Source organism: Ctenopharyngodon idella, chromosome 5, assembly GCF_019924925.1.
Source record: "Ctenopharyngodon idella isolate HZGC_01 chromosome 5, HZGC01, whole genome shotgun sequence".
NCBI lineage: Eukaryota > Metazoa > Chordata > Actinopteri > Cypriniformes > Xenocyprididae > Ctenopharyngodon > Ctenopharyngodon idella.
Genome location: NC_067224.1, coordinates 2,063,559 through 2,084,946, shown reverse-complemented (window position 1 = coordinate 2,084,946; position 21,388 = coordinate 2,063,559). Strand labels below are relative to the sequence as shown.

General features: G+C 38.8%; 2 protein-coding genes across 3 annotated transcripts in view; one reads left to right on the top strand and one right to left on the bottom strand.

Annotated features, from left to right (window-relative positions):
- Positions 1-1,084: 1,084 nt before the first annotated feature.
- fam78ab (family with sequence similarity 78 member Ab) lies at positions 1,085-11,848 on the top strand. Of its 2 annotated transcripts, XM_051894736.1 has the most exons (3): positions 1,797-2,039; positions 3,947-4,068; positions 7,226-11,848. In XM_051894736.1, the coding sequence occupies exon 3, from the start codon at positions 7,374-7,376 to the stop codon at positions 7,749-7,751; it is 378 nt and encodes a 125-aa protein (XP_051750696.1). In that variant the 5' UTR covers positions 1,797-2,039; positions 3,947-4,068; positions 7,226-7,373; the 3' UTR covers positions 7,752-11,848. The 2 variants fall into 2 exon arrangements, with proteins under 2 accessions (XP_051750695.1, XP_051750696.1); XM_051894735.1 differs by lacking the exon at positions 3,947-4,068 and having other exon boundaries at positions 1,085-2,039.
- A 6,551-nt stretch (positions 11,849-18,399) lies between these two features.
- The window catches only part of nup214 (nucleoporin 214), a 45,431-nt gene continuing 42,442 nt past the window's right edge, over positions 18,400-21,388 (bottom strand). The window contains exons 34-36 of the mRNA XM_051894733.1: positions 20,347-20,489; positions 18,703-18,736; positions 18,400-18,608 (exon numbers count right to left, since the gene is read on the bottom strand). Coding sequence (XP_051750693.1) covers positions 18,572-18,608; positions 18,703-18,736; positions 20,347-20,489 — 214 coding nt within the window. The 3' untranslated portion in view covers positions 18,400-18,571. The remainder of the gene's footprint in view (positions 18,609-18,702; positions 18,737-20,346; positions 20,490-21,388) is intronic.

Here is a 21,388-nt window from a genome sequence, read left to right as displayed (position 1 = left end):
TAATACATATTAATGAGCTCTGTCTTCACCATAGTAGGAATCGCAAATCGGACAGCGTGTCTGGAGGTTGGCGTTCTCCAAGGTGCTTAAACGGGCGCGCGCAGACCATCGATGACGTTCGTTTTTATTATCTTTTAAACGCGAGTCGTTTTATATTTAAAATCAGTGTTTTTCCAGGTCACTGCGCTTATAGACCTTACATCACATCGTTATGCACGAGTAATATAATATTCTATAAAAAATATAAAATACATCAGTGATGTATTCATTACTATGACAATTATTTATCATTTTTATAGTAATAAATACATCACTGATGAATACCAATGCTAATAATGAACAATTTTTGTATTGTTTTATTGTGACAAATAAGTTAAAGCCCCCTTAATCAATAATTTTATCCCTTAAAACTCATCTTTGATCACCAAAATGACGTATTTTCCCGATGCCTTAAAATAGCTTGAATGTAACTCTACACCCTTGCTTTATTTAGTATACACGGATCCATGAATATGCAAATAAGCCCCGCCTCCACTCGCTCACGCCAGCCTGGAGATCCACTCGGTCAACTTACTGAGGTAAACACTGCACAATGGTATCGCTCTTTACAATAACCATGTTAATTAATATGATTAGCCTTTTGCTTGACTAAGTTATCAAACAGCTAATAATATGTTGCTAATATTACACAAACCATGTTCTCGTTCGACATCTATAAACGCAATCTATGCCTTCTATAAATCAGCATCCTTAGAAACGCTTTGAACAACTGTTCATCATAACATCGTACCTAAATCTATTCAGTAACTCTAGTGAAAAACTACTGTGGGCCCTGCTCTGCATGAGGTAACCCACAGTGGGGCCGGTGTGGGTTTTCTGTTTTTTTGTTTTCATACTTACTCACCACAGTGGGCCATGTTTGCTGCGTTTGTTCTCGATAAAGAACAGTCGTAAAGTTAAGACATCTCTGTCGTTGAAAAAGATATTTGTTGTAGCTGTTATAGATGAATATTGCAACAGAACTACACGCCCCATAATGCGTGCGTCTGGGAGCGGAAGTGACGCCACAGGCGCTCGGAGTAGAGCAGCTGCAGCTGATGCGGTGACACTCACAGCGCTGCGGGACGGAGGCTGAGCGTGAAGATGAGGATGGATTATAACTGATGAAAAGAGCTAGACGGGGCAATGATGGGCTGTTCATCACAACATGTATGTTCGTGACAGCGGGACTGATTTATTCATCTCTCATGTTTATTCATGCGGGCTGATGAAGTTCACCTGGATGCTGCGGCGGCGCGCGAGACGGATCGTTCACTCATTAGTGCACGAGAAAGTCAGCTTCCTCCAACTGAACCTCAAGGACAAACTCACAGAACACCACGACAATGTGAATATTCACTGGGGGAAAATGACTTTTCCAGCGTTCCTTTTAATACCCAAACACTCTCTAGCAATTAAAAATAATTTATTTCCCCGCAACATGCCAACAGTATTCTGAGCCGATGGGTTTAACCTGTTTGTTTTAATCTAAAACCAGTGTTGTGATGACGACCTGCTGAGCGTTTCAACGGCCCGCCAATGACGGAAAGTTGACGAACATTGTTTTTATTTCTTTTGTTTTGTTTTCTTTTATCGTTGAACGTAAATAAGAGTTACTGAGGCGACGCTGCGACGCGTCGTTCAGCGTTTGAGAGCGAGAGCGATATTCTGAGGGACAGCGCGTCGTGTGCGTTATTCTGAGGGTTGATGTTCTGCTGGCCGCTCGTGCTGCTTGTGATGGGCTGTATTCAGAGTATCAGATGCAAACCCAAGAGTTTCCGCGACAGCGTCATGGTTCTGGAGCTCAACTCCTCCATCGACTCGAACCCCACCAGCATCGACGAGTCCTCCAGCGTGGTGCTGCGCTACCGCACGCCGCATTTCCGCGCGTCCGCCCGGGTCGTCGTGCCGCCGGTGGCTGGTAAAGAGAGCTGGACGGTCGGCTGGATTCAGGCGTGCAACCACATGGAGTTTTACAACAAATACGGATCGAAGGGGATGTAAGTAAAACTGACATTAAACACAAAGTTTAACACTATAATGCACGGGTTTTCAAACTGGGGTTCATGGGAAAAGCTTAGAGAAAAAAGGTGTAAAAAATGAAAAAATACATAATAAAAATTTAGTAAAAATATATATTTATTTAATAATTATATTAATTTATTAGATTTATATGTATATAATATTTATTATATTTTTAATATTAATTTTTCACAGTTTAAATTGGGTCTTTATATATGAAAATATAAAACAAAATAAATAAAAAAAATTAAAATAAATAGAAATATATTTAAATAGCCTAAATAATACATCTAACAGTACTAGTGAGTAGAAAAAATAAACTAAATATTTATAATAATTTTTCACAATATTAACTGGGTCTTTATATATGAAAACATACAGTAGCTGGCTTTTTAATTTTAGGATGGGCTCGTATTTGGGGTCTGTGACATCTAAAAGATTGATAACCCCTGCTATAATGATCATAATCATAATTATTTACAGAAACGGACAGTGACACATTGAATCAAACTTGAGATTTTGATGTAAAATGACTGAAATAGTAAAATGCACTAATAATTTTATTTTGTGTTTGAATGTAAATGAGAAATTAGAGAAATTACAGGGGAAAACACTTTATTTGTGTCCTTGTTATACACGTTACATGCACTTACTATAGTAACAACAGTAAATTATGCGTAATTACATGTAATTAACATGAACCCTATGTCATTAATTAATATTACTCACTACTTAATTGTACAATTTCAATATAACATGGACACCCATGTGTAACTAGAAACAATAACTGTAATTACCAGCAGCTCCACAGGATAATTACACATTAATTATATGCAGTTTATTATCAGTGATGTAATTATGTTGTACTCTGACTGTCTGTTGGATTTGTGTTTCTTACAGAGTAATATTTACTATAGGGTTAGGGTTAGTTGCATGCATGCATCATTTATTGTTATAAATAGACTGTAGTAACTACATGTGACACGTGTAACAAGTGTTATTTGTGTGCAGCATGCTTTACTTTCACAATCTCACATATTTAAGAGAACAATCAAATATCTCTCTGCCTAAACGTGTGAGCAGAACGTGACCACATTTATTGTAGGATCTTTGTGAAACTGTCATTGTAAAGCATGATGATCTGGCCATGCAGTCTCGTGGCATTACAGCACATCGTTAGAGGTTTCACTTGTCCTACTTCCTGTTGAAGAGGCTATGCTTTGCCCTATTTCCTGTATGAAACGAAAAAAGCCTCTTAAAGATGATGTCTGGAGACTTTAAGATAAGCACATGCTCAGCCTTCATACATTCCTGGAAAAATGAGCACAGAAATTAGACGCATTTAAAAGAAATGACAAAACGACTGATATTAAACGTGCACGTAAAAATAAGTTGTTTTCTAATCACTTGTTCCACTTCCTTTGTAAGTTGATGACATCATATCCTATATAACATCTCTTTATAAAATAAACTCGAGTGAGTGAATGTAATGTTTTCGGACATGTAATTGCATGTTAATTGCAACTAAATTAAATGTATTATAGTGTAAATTAAATAACTTTTAAGTGTTTTTGACCCTCTTAAGTGCAACTTTATATGTAATTACATTGTTGTCTTTGAAATATGGTTAGAATGTACTGACAAGCATTTATGGTAAACTAAAATATACATATAAATCTATTTTTAAATACACATTTGTAATGATGAAGTTGCAATGGAGTGCATTTAAAGTATATTAATATGTAAACTTGAATAATAATTACAGTTATATCTGGAAGAACGTATTTGATAATAGTGTTGAGTGTTTATTCCAGACATACATTTACTGCAGATATTATCATTGCATTATTTAGTTCCACATTTTGTCCTTTTTGCAATTTTCCAGATGCTCTTTTAGGACGTTACAGCAAATACGAGTCCAGCTGGAGAAGGAGCTTTACGTGAATTGCGTAACAGTGGACGTGACGCTCTTGACTGATATTTCAACTGCTGTTTCAGCCTGATAACGTTGGTCCCGTCGAACATTTACACACTTCAGCAAGCAAAAAAAAAAAAACAGTTTCATATCTAGCATGTTCTCTCTTCGCTGTCTGATTTCACAGGATTATAATATCAACAGTGTCTGCTTACAGTCCAGTTATTATTTTACATTAAGATAAATTGGGTTGTTTTCGTAAGGTTAATTGACAGATCCAGGTTTCTCTGAGATGTGTTGAGCTGAAGTGATGGTGGTTTGAGCCGGAAACCACACGTTACTTAACGGTGCTTCTTTCCTTTGGCATTGAAGTGGGTTTTGTTCCACCTGACGTGTCAGAGATAAATATGAACATTAAAACAGATTACGAATGAAACATCTAAAGTCATTTTCTTTTTACAGTCATGCAAAATATTAGCAGTTATGTACACCGAGCAAATACAGCACTACATTGTTTTAACCCTATCGTAACAGTTATTTGAATAGATATCTGAGTAAAATAAGAGTAAAAATATAGCTGCAAGCAGCAATTAAGGGGCCAAGCACAATAGAAGCAAACAAAGAAGCTAACAGCAGATCAACAATGTCATAATGGACTATGATAGCAACCGAGACAAAGACACTGCAGGTCAATTTTGAGGTCAATCAGACCAACAGTACTGTAGTTAGAGCCAACTTCATGTTTTGTTCAATTATAGCGCCACCAAGTGTGCCCCCATACATAAGCGTGTCAAATTTGGTTAAAATATCTAATTTCGTTAAGGAGTTATAGACATCTATATGTATGAACACATAAAAAGTTACTTTGATTGCATCTTTTTGCCACTTACTATCAAAATTTTGACATTTGGCCATTAGCTTTCAATCAACGACCTATGTTTCCAATTTTCCTATGGTGGTTTCGTCTCAATCGGACTAATGGTTTCTAAGATATTCGTGAATGTTGTTTAGATGCTAATTCATGTTGCACTAACCATAAGGTGAAACCTAGCATGTTTGGTATCATTGGACTCAGTAGGGATTCACTCCCGTGAAAATAAGTCAACCTCATCCAAAGTTATAAGCATGTAAATAATTTTTCACCACTAGGTGACGCTGGTCCAAAACCTCTCAGACTCCTTCAGGGCATCGTGCCGATTACCCATACCAAGTTTTGTAATGATAAATTCATGCGTTCGTAAAATACAGCATTTTACTACAAAATTCAAAATGGCTGACGTCCAAAATGGCCGGTATGAATCTAACGAGACCACTTTTTCCATATCTCCGGACCAGTAGGTGGCGCTGCGTTTCGGCGGAGAAACCTCAGGTCATGCTTGTGTTGACATGGACCAAATTTGGTTGGAATATGGTAAAGCGTTGAGGAGCTTTACGTCTATTTTCGCAAGCGCTACATAAAATTCGTTCACATGTTTTTCGAAAAAAGTTTGACAAATCAACTTGAATTCCACAACTTTTTGCCGGCATAGTCTGAAGATGATCTGGTTAAATTTTCGTGTATATCGGAACAACGGCCTAGGAGAAGTTTGAAAAAGTAGTTTTTTTCTGAAAATTCAAAATGGCAGGAAAATTTTCATGACAGAAAATGGCATCATAGGGAATCGTCTTGAGCCAAGGAATCAGAGGAAAAAAGATTTCGTTTCTAGCCCTACAGTTCAAAAGTTATTAGCATAAATATAAGTGCAAGTTTGGACAGTTGGTGGCGCTAGACAGATTGGGATAGAGACACCAAATATACTATGGTGACAGGTCAGACTTGCCTCTATCAGCGTGCCAGATTTCAAAACTTTCCCGCAAGTGGTTCTGTAGGCTTCCATAAACTTCCAGAGCGGAAGAAGAAAAAGTAGAACGCCAACGGATTCAATAGGTGCCTACGCAATTTCGGCGCTTGGCCCCTAATAACTACTGACACACGTTTTGTTCTATATAATCCATTAAATGACATGCAAATTGACTGATATTCCACTGAAAAACAAAATGTTTAATTGTAAAGGCATTACTCATCCAACTATCAAAGTTCAGTATGTTGGTAATTATATAAGACATGTAAGTTAAAGCCCAATGCTAATCCTTCCGCAAAAACCAAACCATAACTCTCATTTACATCAATTAGACACTATTAAATATGAATATAGACAAGTTTTCTCATTTGGGCACACAACGTAAGTACACACACGTCTAGTTCACTATCTTTGGGGACTCTCCATAGACGTAATGGTTTTTATGCTGTACAAACTGTATATTTTATCCCCTTACACTAACCCTCCTCCTAAACCTACCCATCACAGACAACTTTCTGCATTTTTTGAATAAAAAAACAGTTTAATCTGTTTTTTTAAGCCATTTGGCTTACGCTTACGATCACACGCTATCTCACACACACAGACCCTCACACACTATCACACACACACACACACACTCAAGAGTGTTTCTATTCTTATTCCCCTGATGATAATCAAAGCCCCTCATGTGTTTATGTCATGTGCCTCTTTCCCATGATGCTCTTCTGCTGATGCATGAGTTCTGGGAGAAAGGTCATGGTTTTCCTGCATCAGGGAATCGATAGCTCTAGCGTTTGTCCTGCCATCACCCGCGCCGTGTGCTGATTCTACTGTACGGTGAAGGTCATTGAGAGCATCGCTGCTTAAAGGCACAGTTCACCACAAACGAGATGTCTGCCAACACTTACTCATCGTCATGTCGCTTCAAACACATCTGACATTCTCTCTTCTGTAAAACACCAAAGAAGGTGTTTAGCAGAATGTCCACGCTGCTCTTATTGCTGTCAAATCTTGCATTTTAGTACATTTAAAATAGGGTTAATTCAGGATAGTTTTTGCATTTAATATAAATGTAAACTAATACATATTTTTAAAGATATACTTGTAAGATGTAAACAAGTGCTCTTCAATACAATTAAGTGCACTTCTTTTTCACAAGGGTAGAGATTAACACAGAACACTGAGTCAGAATATGATGTGACCCAATAGAGATGCGAGGGTTTGTTTTTTATGAAAGGCCTCTTTTGTTCAGACTCCCTGTTCTATGTTTAACTTCCTCTAAATGCTGGAATAAAAAGCATCTCTTGCCTTTGGCGACTAGTGTTCTCGTTTCCTCTAGAGTCAGTGCGCTTCATTCGGCCCAGTTCCCTCGTGTTTCCGCGCTCTCATCTTCTGGTGTCTCCCGCAGGTCCAGCTGGGAGCTTCCGGATCTCAGAGACGGAAAAATCCAAGCCATCAGTGACTCAGACGGTGTCAACTACCCGTGGTATGGCAACACCACCGAGACGTGTACCATTGTGGGTCCCACCAAGAAGGACACCAAGTTCACCGTCAGCATGAACGATAACTTCTACCCCAGTGTGACGTGGGGCATCCCGGTGAGCGACAGCAACGTTCCCATGCTCAGCAGCATCTGGAGGGACCAGAGCTTCACCACGTGGCTGGTGGCCATCAACCAGGCGTCGGGCGAGATTCTGGTGCTGCAGACGGTGCGCTGGCGCATGCGTCTGCACATCGAGGTGGATCCGGACAAGCCACTGGGACAAAGAGCCAAGCTGCGTGAGCCGATCGCGCAGGAGCAGCCGCAGGTGCTGGGCAAGAACGAAGCCATCCCCCCCAACGCCATGGTCAAACCCAACGCCAATGACGCGCAGGTGCTGATGTGGCGGCCGCGAGCGGGCGAGCCGGTGGTGGTCATCCCTCCCAAACACTGAGACTGGGACGAGCTTCTACCTGCAAAACGGGTCGGGAATCACTGTGCTAAACGCCACTGCAAATACAAACAAGGCTTTTTTTGTGTGGGAATATTGCTTGACGAAATGCGATGTCTCTGACAAATGGAAAGAGGGTCCGTCTCAATCAGCACCCTAGTTGACTGATCAGGGGTGCCGTCTCAATCGCAAATCCTTCCAGTGTAGTGAAACTTTCGCTCCCTAAAAAGTCCCAGCATCGATGCTGCACTATGTTGCATTAATGGAAATTCTGAAGTGTGAAACATACATCATTCAAATCAAATCCAACACTATGGAGTCCCTAAAGGGACATGGTGATGGAAAAAATATGAGATGAGAGGAAAAGATGTACGTCAATGCTTTTGCATTCTCTCACAAAACTTTTGTGTTCTCCGAGAAACTTTGCATTCGCTTCCAAAAATTTTCCTAGAGAAACTATGCATTCACTTCCAAAACGTTTGCGTTTCCCAGAGAAACTTTACGTTCACTTCCAAAACCTGTGCATTTTTTCGTAAAACATCTGCGTTCCCCCGAGAAATTTTGCCAGAGAAACTTTGTGTTCACTTTCAAAAACTTTGCGTTCTCACAAGAAATTTTTGGTTTGCTTGCAAAGCTTTTGCGTTTCCCAGAGAAACATTGCGTTCGCTCTCAAAACTTTTCCCGAGAACTTTGCGTTCGCTCGCAAAACTTTTCCAGAGAAACTCTGCGTTCACTTCCAAAAACGTTGCATTCCCCCGAGAAATTTTGCGTTGGCTCGCAAAGCTTTTGCGTTTCCCAGAGAAACATTGCGTTCACACGCAAAACTTTTCCAGAGAAACATTGCGTTTGCTCGCAAAACTTTTGCATTCGCTTCCAAAATCTTTGCGTTCCCGCAATAAATTTTTAGTCCGCTCGCAAAGCTTTTGCGTTTCCCAGAGAAACTTTGTGTTCGCTCGAAAAGAACTCAAAAGTTTTGTCAGTGAATGCAAAAGCATTGACATACTTTTCCTGCCCACCTCAAAGGGGACATTTATTATTTTTTTAAAAACATCTTAGATGTTTAAAAAATATATATTTTAGTCAAATCTAGAAGCTTTATGCAATAGTTTCAAAGCAGCTTTACAGTAATACACAGGAAAACACAGACAGGCAGTGAACATGATCTAACTACTATTTATAATTAATTTACAGCTGAAAAGTGTAAAAGGGAAATGTAACAAAGTATTTATAATAATGTACTTTAAATAGCAGTACAAAAAATAATGTCAGAAAGATATCTGTGCTGCTGTTGTTCATAAATTCCAGTAATGACGTTGTCAGTCATCAGTGTCCCAGTGTGTAGTGATTGACGGCCTAGGGAGCTGGAGAGCTGATTGAGACGCACCCAGACTGTTCAATTCACGCTGCCTTAAGTTTACATTGCTTTCACTGCAAACTTTTCGCCTTAAATCAAGTGCAATGCAGTAAACCTCGCACATCCTACCTGTCAGATGGTAGATTTGCACCGATCGTGTCCCAGTTAGTCCTCGGTCTAAGGGGACAGCGGTGAACCAAACCAGGACACCAGACCGGAGTGGGACGCCGTTATTATGCATTCAGTGTTTTCAACAGGAGCTTCAGTGTTTTTGTTCCCAAAGCAGCCGTCGACCAGCCACTGATGCACTTCTGGTGTATTTTACAAGAGCGGAGAGTCCAAAAATATATATTTTCTACTACATGTGAGTTGTCAAGATGTCAAGACATCGTGGCCAATCAATAGAGTTATTACGAACGAACGCGCAAACAATCAGTTCTCCTGGCGTTTGAATGACGGACACGTATATGTGTGCGGCGACAGAAGTGCTGAAGGCTGCATCTGCTCTCCTCATTGATCTCCTCCTAAAATCAAACACAATCAGCAGAAGCTGCGAGGGAGAAATGTGTGTTTTCCGAATGACTGCTGCTCGTGTCCAGGCCACAATTCTGCACAAAATCAAAAGAACTACACATAAATTTCATGACAGTTGAGTGCGTTTCCTCCTCTCCTCGCTGTCATACAGCGATGTTTATTGAAATCAGCATAAAAGAAAGGCAGATACCACTATAATGAGCACTAGCAGTCGAAACTTTGGAATAATTAATAATCATCATATTAGAATGATATCTGAAAGATCATGTGACACTGATTGGAGTAATGGTGCTGAAAATTCAGCTTTGATCACAGGAATAAATTATAGTTTACTATATATTCACATAGAAAACAGCTGTTTTACATTATAAAATATTTAAAATTTTTTAACCATAAATGCAGCATTGGTTATTTCAAAAAAAAAAAAAAAAAAAAAAAAATAGTAACAATTCCAAACTTTTGACTGATAGTGTATAAATAATTTAACATTTAAATAATCTATTTTTTTGCATTGCAGTGTTGGAGAATTTGAGGGCAAATTTGCTTAATATATTCATAAAAATGGCAGTTGTGCACACTTGATCCATTCTGAGCTCAGTCAAACTCCGTAATAAGATAAAACGAACACACTTCAGCGCTTCCTGATGCCATTTGTTATTGATCACACTGAAGGCCTTATTCACTGAAGGTGTTTGACGCTAGAAACTGGTCAGGACGGATGAGCCTTCATGTTGTGACGCCTTTAGTCAAGCTGCTGACATTAAACATGCAGTCGAACGCTGAGCAACAGTGATATGCACATGTGGCACAAACGCCACGACAGACACTGAGCTTCATTACAAACCTCCTCAGCGTTCAGTGCCGGACGTCTCCGCCATCATTTGTGTCATTTCAGAAAATGCTTTATTTGATGCTCATGTGTGTTTGGTACAATCACATGACGTGAGAGAGAGAGTGTGTGTGTGTGTGTGTGTGTGTGTTCGCTTGTAGACAGCATGACTGAAGAATTATATTTCAGATTTCTGATGTTTGTACCTCCAGCAGACTTTTATCCATCATTATTAAACGTTCTTGTTCTTGTCAAGAATCCTGCGCTACATGATTCCTGCTGTTTGGCTTAAAACTGGGGCTTCCAAAGCAGTGTAAACATTAAAATTAATAATATTAATAATAATTTTTTCGGAAACTTTTTAGTTTGTCTAACATTTTTTAAATGTTGCTACTTGTTTCAGAACGTTCAGAGAACATTCAGAGTCACAACACAGACAATATATACTCAAATCATTTGGATATGAAATTATAATGAGTTCCTTCAGCTCGATTAGCAGCACGTTTATACTGTGTGTGTGTGTACTTGTACTGATATCTATGGAAGCTTGTTTCCACCATCAAATAAAAAATAAAAAAGGTTATTGCGACTTTTTATCTCACAATTCTGATTTTTTTCCCCCTCAGGATTGTGAGATAAAAAGTCAGAATTGCGTGATTAAAAACTTGCAATAACAAGAAAAAAGTCATAATTCACAATTCGCAGTCGCAATTCTGACTCACGCAATTCTGACATTTTTTTGCAATTCTGACTTTATATCTCTCAATTCTGATGTTATAACACAATTCTGACTTCATAATTCGAGAAAAAAAGTCAGAATTGTGAGATAAAAAGTCGCAATTAAAACTTTATTTTTTTATTTATTGGCGGAACCAAGCTTCCATGGATATTTTTGTGAGGACCGGTTTTAGACCATCAGAGAGAGGACACTGAGAGTAAAATGAGGACATTTTGGCCGGTCTTCACTTTCTGAGAGCCTTTAAAGGCCTGTTTGAGGGTCAAGACTTGGTTTTAGGGATCAGGTTATAATAGGGTAAGGGTCGGTTTAGGGTTTGGGTTGGGCACTTAGTTGTGATGGGTAGGGTTAGGGTAAGGAGCTGGAGCTTGCATTGTGTCAATGAATGTCCTCACAAAGACAGATGTAAGAATGTGAGTGTGTGTGTGAGTGAGTATGTGGCGTCAGACTCTGTTATGGGGCTGTTTTGTTTTGGTTTTCTCTTTTCAGAAGGAACAATGGCGTTTCGGCTTGTTTTATAGCTTTGACAATAATACTTGAAAAATAGAAGTGGGAAACATTTCAAACTGTGAAGATGCACATTGCGAATACAAAACATTCAAAGACAGCTGAACTTTTCATGAAAAATAAAACTGTGAAATTCAGAAGTCTCTTGTCTTTCATTCATCTGTCATGCCAGTGGCGCTAGTTCTGTGCGTACCCTGAGATAAAATCCTGCAGCCGCCCCTGTCACGCCATCGCTGCATTTTGTTTGTTTTGCACCTTTGATGTGCTTAAAGGTTACAGATTAACACTTTAATGAAACTAGCAAGAGCTGTTTAACTGAAAGCACCAACACAAGAACATCCCTGAAGAAGGAGAGTATGGAGTCAAATTCATGCCACATATTTTTGCAAAACATTTTTTTTTTTACAAAAAATTACTTTAAAATAAATTAGTAGGCACCGCCATGGAAAATATGTTGCAAAATCATTGCTGCTAAAAACCTCTTGCAAAAATGAAAAAGGTTCTTAAGCTTCTTTTACAGAAGTCGTTGATTTGTGCAATTATCTTTATTTTTGCTGTTTTATTTATATTTTGCAATTCCTCATTTTTGTTTGCAGAACTTATTTCCCAATACTTTTTCTTTTGCAAGTAATTCTTTTGTTCCCAAAAAAACCAACAACTTTATTTGCTCAATACTTTTTCCTTTGCAAAACTTTTTTTCTGCAAATATATGTGGCATGGATTTGAATCCATACAAGAGAACTGGTTAAAAAAGCAGAACAGAGAGTTTGCAACATGATTAATGTCTGATAGATGTTCTGCATTCATAACAAAACTCTCTGCAATCAGAAATAATAATGAATCTGATGTGAATACTGTACATTATATTGATCATCATGAAGAATGAAAACTAGCAGGAATTGACTACTGTATTCAGGATTGACATTAATGCAGGCCACGTCAACTTTACAAACAAATCAAACAAAAACTTAAACATTAATGCTGCAGTGCATGCTGAGAATCCATCAAAGAATCCTGACAAATAAAATGTACAAGTTTCCACAAAAATATGACTGTTTTCAACATTGATAATAATCATAAATGTTTCTTGAGCAGCAAATAATCATATTAGAATGATTTCTGAAAGATCATGTGACACTGAAGACTGGAGTAATGATGCTGAAAATTCAGCTTTGATCACAGGAATAAATTACATTTTACTATATATTCACATAGAAAACTGTTATTTTTCATTGTAAAAATATTTCACTACTTTCATTACTTTTTTTTATTATTATTAAATAAAAGCAGCCATGGTGAGCAGGAGAAACTCTTTCAAAAACCTTACCAACCCAAACTTTTGAACAGTGTAGTGTACAGGTGCTGGTCATATAATTAGAATATCATTAAAAAGTTGATTTATTTCACTAATTCCATTCAAAAAGTGAAACTTGTATAATATATTCATTCATTACACTCAGACTGATATATTTCAAATGTTTATTTCTTTTAATTTTGATGATTATAACTGACAACTAAGGAAAATCCTAAATTCAGTATCTCAGAAAATTAGAATATCATGAAAAGGTTCAATATTGAAGACACCTGGTGCCACACTCTAATCAGCTAATTAACTCAAAACACCTGCAAAGGCCTTTAAATGGTCTCTCAGTCTAGTTCTGTAGGCTACACAATCATGGGGAAGACTGCTGACTTGACAGTTGTCCAAAAGACGACCATTGACACCTTGCACAAGGAGGGCAAGACACAAAAGGTCATTGCAAAAGAGGCTGGCTGTTCACAGAGCTCTGTGTCCAAGTACATTAATAGAGAGGCGAAGGGAAGGAAAAGATGTGGTAGAAAAAAGTGTACAAGCAATAGGGATAACCGCACCCTGGAGAGGATTGTGAAACAAAACCCATTCAAAAATGTGGGGGAGATTCCCAAAGAGTGGACTGCAGCTGGAGTCAGTGCTTCAAGAACCACTACGCACAGACGTATGCAAGACATGGGTTTCAGCTGTCGCATTCCTTGTGTCAAGCCACTCTTGAACAACAGACAGCGTCAGAAGCGTCTCGACTGGGCTTAAGACAAAAAGGACTGGACTGCTGCTGAGTGGTCCAAAGTTATGTTCTCTGATGAAAGTAAATTTTGCATTTCCTTTGGAAATCAGGGTCCCAGAGTCTGGAGGAAGAGAGGAGAGGCACACAATCCACGTTGCTTGAGGTCCAGTGTAAAGTTTCCACAGTCAGTGATGGTTTGGGGTGCCATGTCATCTGCTGGTGTTGGTCCACTGTGTTTTCTGAGGTCCAAGGTCAACGCAGCCGTATACCAGGAAGTTTTAGAGCACTTCATGCTTCCTGCTGCTGACCAACTTTATGGAGATGCAGATTTCATTTTCCAACAGGACTTGGCACCTGCACACAGTGCCAAAGCTACCAGTACCTGGTTTAAGGACCATGGTATCCCTGTTCTTAATTGGCCAGCAAACTCGCCTGACCTTAACCCCATAGAAAATCTATAGGGTATTGTGAAGAGGAAGATGCGATATGCCAGACCCAACAATGCAGAAGAGCTGAAGGCCACTATCAGAGCAACCTGGGCTCTTATAACACCTGAGCAGTGCCACAGACTGATCGACTCCATGCCACGCCGCATTGCTGCAGTAATTCAGGCAAAAGGAGCCCCAACTAAGTATTGAGTGCTGTACATGCTCATACTTTTCATGTTCATACTTTTCAGTTGGCCAAGATTTCTAAAAATCCTTTCTTTTATTGGTCTTAAGTAATATTCTAATTTTCTGAGATACTGAATTTGGGATTTTCCTTAGTTGTCAGTTATAATCATCAAAATTAAAAGAAATAAACATTGGAAATATATCAGTCTGTGTGTAATGAATGAATATAATATACAAGTTTCACTTTTTGAATGGAATTAGTGAAATAAATCAACTTTTTGATGATAATCTAATTATATGACCAGCACCTGTAGACAGATTTTAAAATGCCTGGTTGTGATTTATTGCTTGTGTTTATGATTTATGATTGTGTCACTGAAACAGAGACACTGTGGCTGGTTTGAGATCATGTTTCATGGCACAATATATTTGCAGCAGCTACAGTGGATTTAACTGCACTTGATAATGAAGCATATTATCCCATTATCCATGGATGAGGAAGAGGCTTAAACTAAAGCAGCCGAGAGACTTCGATCCCAGAGCCCAAACATGGGATGATGGGATTGATCTCTACATGATTCTGATTATCTGGAAACAATATTGACATGTCATAGATACTGACAGTGACCTTTATAGAAGGACGTCAACATTGTGCCTAAGCTTTATTGAACATCACAGGTCAGTTTCTGAATGTCTCAGATGGGTCTGCGCAGACGCTCACAGAGCTGCAGGCGCGTCTGCATTCCCAGGCCTGCATTCACTGCTATATTTACAGGCGGCTCTCGTGCATCTGTCTCATTCTATAACTGCATATAATCACCTTAAGACCAACATCAGCGATGCTAATAATGGAGCACGGTCATGTCTGATCCAGGCGACAAAACCTTTCCATGAAGACTTAAGAATACCTGATTATAAATTCCGCAAAAAAAGAAGATGGTCAAAAATATCATACTGTTGTACTGAAGTGTTAAATGAGCTCATCATGGTGACAAAAACAAACAGAAAGACAAAGGTTGTTCGGATCAGTGGCTGCCCTGGTAAGTCTGAGTTTGAGCAAACTCTATTTTTTCATGAAGATGGATTGGTTTTTAGTTTTACCCAAGATGATCGCAAACTAAAACTGGACCAATCAGCTGCGAGTAAACTTACATATATGTGACGCAATAAATTCACATCCCTATCTCTTTCTCCAAATTAAATAGTTCACATTGAAAGCATTTTAGAGATGAATTTGCTATTTATGCTGCTAATAATTTGAACCAAGAACGATAACTATAACACCGTGTCCACACCAGACGCGACGCGACTATGAGACGTTATAAAGTCAATCAAAAATCACAGCCAATCAGAAGAGCGCGTGGGCGGGCTCTCGGTAAGCTCCCGGCACTCGCAACGAAATGAATGAGTTGCTAGTACATAATCAAATTCGTGAATATAACACCATTTTAACATTATTAAAAATACATACTGAGATGCTGAAACAATTTGTCTTAGAATACACTTGTCTGTTCACGAGTTAACAGTTTGAACGTTCTTGTGCCCATTTGTTTATTTTGAAGATCTGAGGTGAATTTACCGTTGGCAAAGACCCGCCCCCTTTAGTTACTGTTGCTATGTCCGACAAGCCAGAGCCGTTGACAAGCCATGCCGATGTCTCTCCACACATCATGTTCTCACAGTGAAAAATACATCGCGGAGCAAAGAGGACACTGACAACATGTCGACAGACAAGACAGAGCAGGTTACTTTTGATATGAAACAGTCTCGAATTTCAAATTGTAATTTTAAAGAAATTTAAACAATAAATACCGTTTTGTGGCTCTTAAATGTGTCGTGACAGATCGCTGTAGCGCCTCAGATCAAGCGGCTCTTGAACCGATCATCTCTAGTTCATTTAGCATCAAATAAACATGAATGAACATCATAAGGAAGGTTGTTTCAATCGTGGAAAGACCACTTTTCAAGTTCAAGTCCACCTACGTTAATCTGCTAACTCCCGACTGCTTTGTCGGACAAAATGGCGGATTCGGCATTATGATTGGTTAGATCGCCTGTCAATCAAACTCCTGGCGAAGGGTCAAATTGTCCATTATTGTTTTCATAAGACTATATAAGACACACAAAATGATTTTCAAACTTACATTAGACGTTTTTAACATTAAATAAAGCACATAAACATTACCTGAGATTATCATTGCGATACTTCAAGTGTTGTTGTTCCAGCCGCGATGTCGCAGAAAAATAGACCGTTTTCAATTAAAAACGGAAAACGTTTTATGCGTTTTGGCCGTTTATTTACACGACAATGGTGTTTTGGTTGCCTGAAAACACAAACTTTTAAAACGGGTTTCAAAGTGCAAGTTTTTGAAAACAATACCGTTGTCATCTCCGTGTAAACTGCAAAAACGGTGACGGCATGTTTATCAACCTTATTTATCAACGCAGAATTAAGGTATTTCTGTGAGGCTTCCAATTTGTTAGCCGCTATAGGGAAATGACGAGAAACTATAGAAATAAAGTGGATAAGCATACGCGTTTGGCGCGAGTGCTCTGTAAAAGAATGCGTATATGCGCAGGCGCGTAATCTTTCTTTATAAAGCGACATCGCCAACTACTTGTCTGGCATGCGTGTAATACAGCGTAATTTTCGCAGATCCGTCAGAACGGGAATAGTTTTGATAACGTCATACAAAGAAAAAAAAAAATTCAGTTTTTAGTACATCGTTGTCGTGTATACGTACGCTATAATAGAATCATTGCGTCGCTGTTGCGACTAGTTAGGATAAAAACTCAGATTAACATGGAAAAGATACCTTTTATCGTGTGTCGATCACATCGTGTCTGGTTAGGACGATATTAGCGTTCACATCAGCGGATGATATCATTCTGTTTATTATAAGCTCTGCAGTTTTTGTTTGTTGCTTTAAATGCTCGAGCTCATTAAAGCAAGATGGATTCTGATTGGCTGTCAATGCTTGATCGTTCATCAGCAGGAAAAAAACCCCCAAAAACATCGCCGATTCCAGCGATATCGTTCCTCTGTGTTGTAATCGTTATAGCTGTGGAGTTCGCTATTCTTTTTGAGGAAACCCTACAGTTTTAGTAATCGCAGCGAGATGGAAAAGGTAGAATATGCAGAGAGCGGCAGATCACGATGTCTGATCTTGTTTTCCTGGATCTGACGGTCTTATTATCCAGGAGGGATTTGCAGAGATGAAGAATAAGGGCAGGATTACTGAATGCATTTCATCATCATCAATGTCTGTCAGTCAGCCCGCTGCAGGATTCATGTCACGATCGGCTCCCATGAAGCCTCAGAAAACTCAAACATCAGGAATGTGTTGAAATCGCAGCAGAGGTGAGTCGGTTATGTGAAGCATGTGACAGATGAAGTGACTCGTATGGTTCAGATTTCTCTTCTAGAAGAATCTGAAGTACTCCAGTATGATTATCCCCCCTTCACATTCATGTGGATCGAGCGCTGCTGTGATAAGAGCCTGAGTGACTGTGACATTCCTTACACTTCAGGAATATATCAGATGTCAGGAGAGAATATTTGGATCTACATTTAACATTTATGCATTTGAATTGCATGTAAAATTTCCATGTATTTGGATTAAAGCTTTAACAAATCAAACTAATAATGTGATGCATATTTGCCAGTCATACATAAATGCATTTTGCAGAAGAACATTGTTTTGGTTGTGCTTGAAACGGGTCAGATTTCTGTAATAATACTAATAATAATAAACCTGTTTGAAATCCACAATCATTTTTATATATTTATTATCAAATCCAATTGGTATCAATCTCATACATTTTAACTACATGAATATTGCTTGTTGTTCGGCTAGACATTTTTTTTTAAACCATGTTCATATTTTATAACTGAATAAATTCAATTGCTTTCACAATGAACAGATGTATGCTGATTTTAAGCAATTTTGAAAATATGAATATTTAAAAGGTACACTATGTAACTTTCTTGTTTAGTGCAGCTCAGTTGTGACAGTCAAGTACAGAAATGACACGTACAGTCAACAGCGCTCGAGTTTATTTCTCATTGTGCAGGTTAAAACAGAACAAACGCACCGAACATAAAACATCAGCACACCTAAAGATGACCAAACCTCACGGCATATTCAAACACACTATAAAATCACATCGGATGACGCGCGTGTCTGTGGAAGTCAGTGTCCGCTGATCAACTCCTCCAACTGCTGAACGTCTGAGACGACGGTCTGGAAGACATCAGAGATGTGAACATGACACTGATGGACACACGTGATCACCGAGATGATCATCTGTGAATCAACCACATGACCTGCCACTTACTGGTTGGTGTTGGTGTTCCCAAAGCCTCCAAAACCTACAATCACAAGCCAACAGACAACCAAAGAGTTAGACTTCATCAAGTAATGGATTGTGGTGTTAACGTGGTGTTTTAAGGTGATGTTTGATTATGATTTCACTTTTTTAACTTTAGTTAGTGTGTAATGTTGCTGTTTGAACATAAACAACATCTGCAAAGTTACAACGCTCCAAGTTCAATGCAAAGAGAGATATTTTCTTTTACAGAAATCGCTACAACAAACGGCTGGTAGGGACTACAACGAGCTTCTTCCTGGGTTGGTGACATCACTAACCATAAAATTTACATAAACCCCGCCCCTGAGAACACGCAACAAAGGGGGTGAGGCCATGTTGGGCTGCTTTAGAGAAGAGGAAGAGTTGTTGTTGTCATGCCGTCATTTTACGCCGGACTGCTTCACAAACGAGGGTCAATTCAACGCAAAAGATTAACATGACGGCACATGCTAGTGGATGAGTTGAATCAACTCCACAGCAACTACATAAATTTATCCACTAACCATTCAGAAACGTCCAGTTTCATTCTAAAAGTTGTAACTTCTTCCTGAGTCTCTCCATCAGTGTCGACTCCGGTTTGAACAATGTAAGGCTGAACACCGTTACTGACAATCCTCATTTTGGCTGCGTGAGATTCTCCAGCTTTGTTGTTGAGCGACCGAAGCGTGAGCCGTTAAAGCTCCGCCCTCTTCTGGAAAGGGGGCGGGAGCAGCAGCTCATTTGCATTTAAAGGGACACACACAAAAACGGCGTGTTTTTGCTCACACCCAAATAGGGGCAAATTTGACAAGCTATAATAAATGATCTGTGGGGTATTTTGAGCTGAAACTTCACAGACACATTCTGGAGACACCAGAGACTTTTTACATCTTGTGAAAAGCATAACGGGTCCCCTTTAAACAGCTCTATGTCAGCTGGTTTATCAGAGCTCAAGTTTGATTCGTCCCATCTCAGGTGTACGTTCACCTTGTTACCGAGTCGGAGTCAACAGCAGCCACTTGTGTCTGTCTATAAAATTTGACTTCAGATTTTGGTTTGGTTCAAATCAATCTGAATTAATTTTCAAACGAATCAGCATCTCAGACTTTTGTGTTGCAGTAATGAGAAATTATCTGGAAAATGTGGAAAAAAACACGTCTTGATTTTCCAGATTTCTAGTTCGCACTAGTTCCACAAGAAAAGAAAGAAAAATTGGTTACACTTTATTTTAAGGCGTCTTTGTTACAGTGTAATTATACATTTAAGTACGGAGTAATATTAATTAACTACATGTACTTACTATAGGGTTAGGATTCGGGTTTGGTTGCAAGTAATTATGCATAATTTATACTTACTACTATGGTACCTACATGTAACAGTGACACTAAAATAAAGTTTTACTGAAAAATCTTGTGTAGCTTGAATGGAACTGCTGTTTGAAACGAACCCCTGAGCGCCTCATGTGTGAATGTTTATACCAAACTCATGTTCGAGCATCAACCGCTCGATCTGCTCTAAACCGGGACCTGCTGCAACTATAAAGGGAAGGACAATAAAAGCAGCTCTATGTCTGAAAGCTGAGAGCCTGTAAACTCCTGACAGGAGACGGATGGATGTGCGGCAGGATCTCACCTCCAGACGAGCCGAAGCCGGAGAAAGCGCCGGTCTGAGCGCCGAACCCTGATGGCTGCTGTGCCAGGCTCCCGAACGACGGCGCCGCTGCGCTCGGATTGGCTAGACTGCCAAACGATGGTGCGTTAGGAGGAGACGCGAACCTGAAATGATAAAATAAAAAACAAAAAAAACATGCATTGTGTCAGAGGCTGAACATGTGCACAGATGGCAGTGTGTTTATTTGGGCGAGTTATGCGGCCCCGGCACAGGTGCCTACAGATAAAGACACGCCAGGATTAGATCACAGCAGACAACACAGAAATACACAGCACCTCTGACCCCATCTGTCATTCACCCTCATATTAAACAGGACACATTCTGCTTTTTCCATGTTCATCTTTCTTTAGTGTGTAATGTTGCTGTTTGAGCATGAAAAAGCTCCACAAAGTTATTTTCTATATCAGTGTCACTGTTTCTGAACTCCCTGAAATGCCTCCATTGTAGTGGCAATGGATGACCGGAAAATGAACCAATTTCAATGAACTATATTTTTGTTCAATAATGTTTTTTATGCAATATTTTGTATTTTTAGGGGATTTTATGGTACTAAATTATATTTACGCTGTAGTTATGTGGTATATTTTTGTTCAATAATGTTTTTTATCTAATATTTTGTATTTTTAGGGGATTTTATGGTACTAAATTATATTTACGCTGTAGTTATAATCCATTTATTCACTTTTTGAGCATAGACCTGAAAATTAAATTTCCAACTTAAACTGTCGTAAATCTTGAATTAGAGCACAGACTAAAGTTTGATCTCTTTTCAAAGACGACACTTGACAGATTATTGCTGAAGTGAAAAAAGTTTAAAAAAGTGAACTTAAATTTATTGTTATTTATTGTTTTTTCATTATTAAAAATGCACAAAAACACTATTTTCAATTTTTATATGAAGTAAGTATTTTCAAAAACACATTTTACTCTAAAACTGCAAGAAAATCAAAGCCATAAATCTAAAGTTGTGTTCCAAATTTGAGCTTAATATCTCAAAAAATGA

Bases quoted from the DNA above. Each gene is read 5' to 3' on its own strand.
- fam78ab (XM_051894735.1), top strand. From the start codon at position 1,747: ATGTTCTGCTGGCCGCTCGTGCTGCTTGTGATGGGCTGTATTCAGAGT. The intron at 2,040-7,225 runs GTAAGTAAAACT...TGTCTCCCGCAG, and splicing joins AAATACGGATCGAAGGGGAT to GTCCAGCTGGGAGCTTCCGG.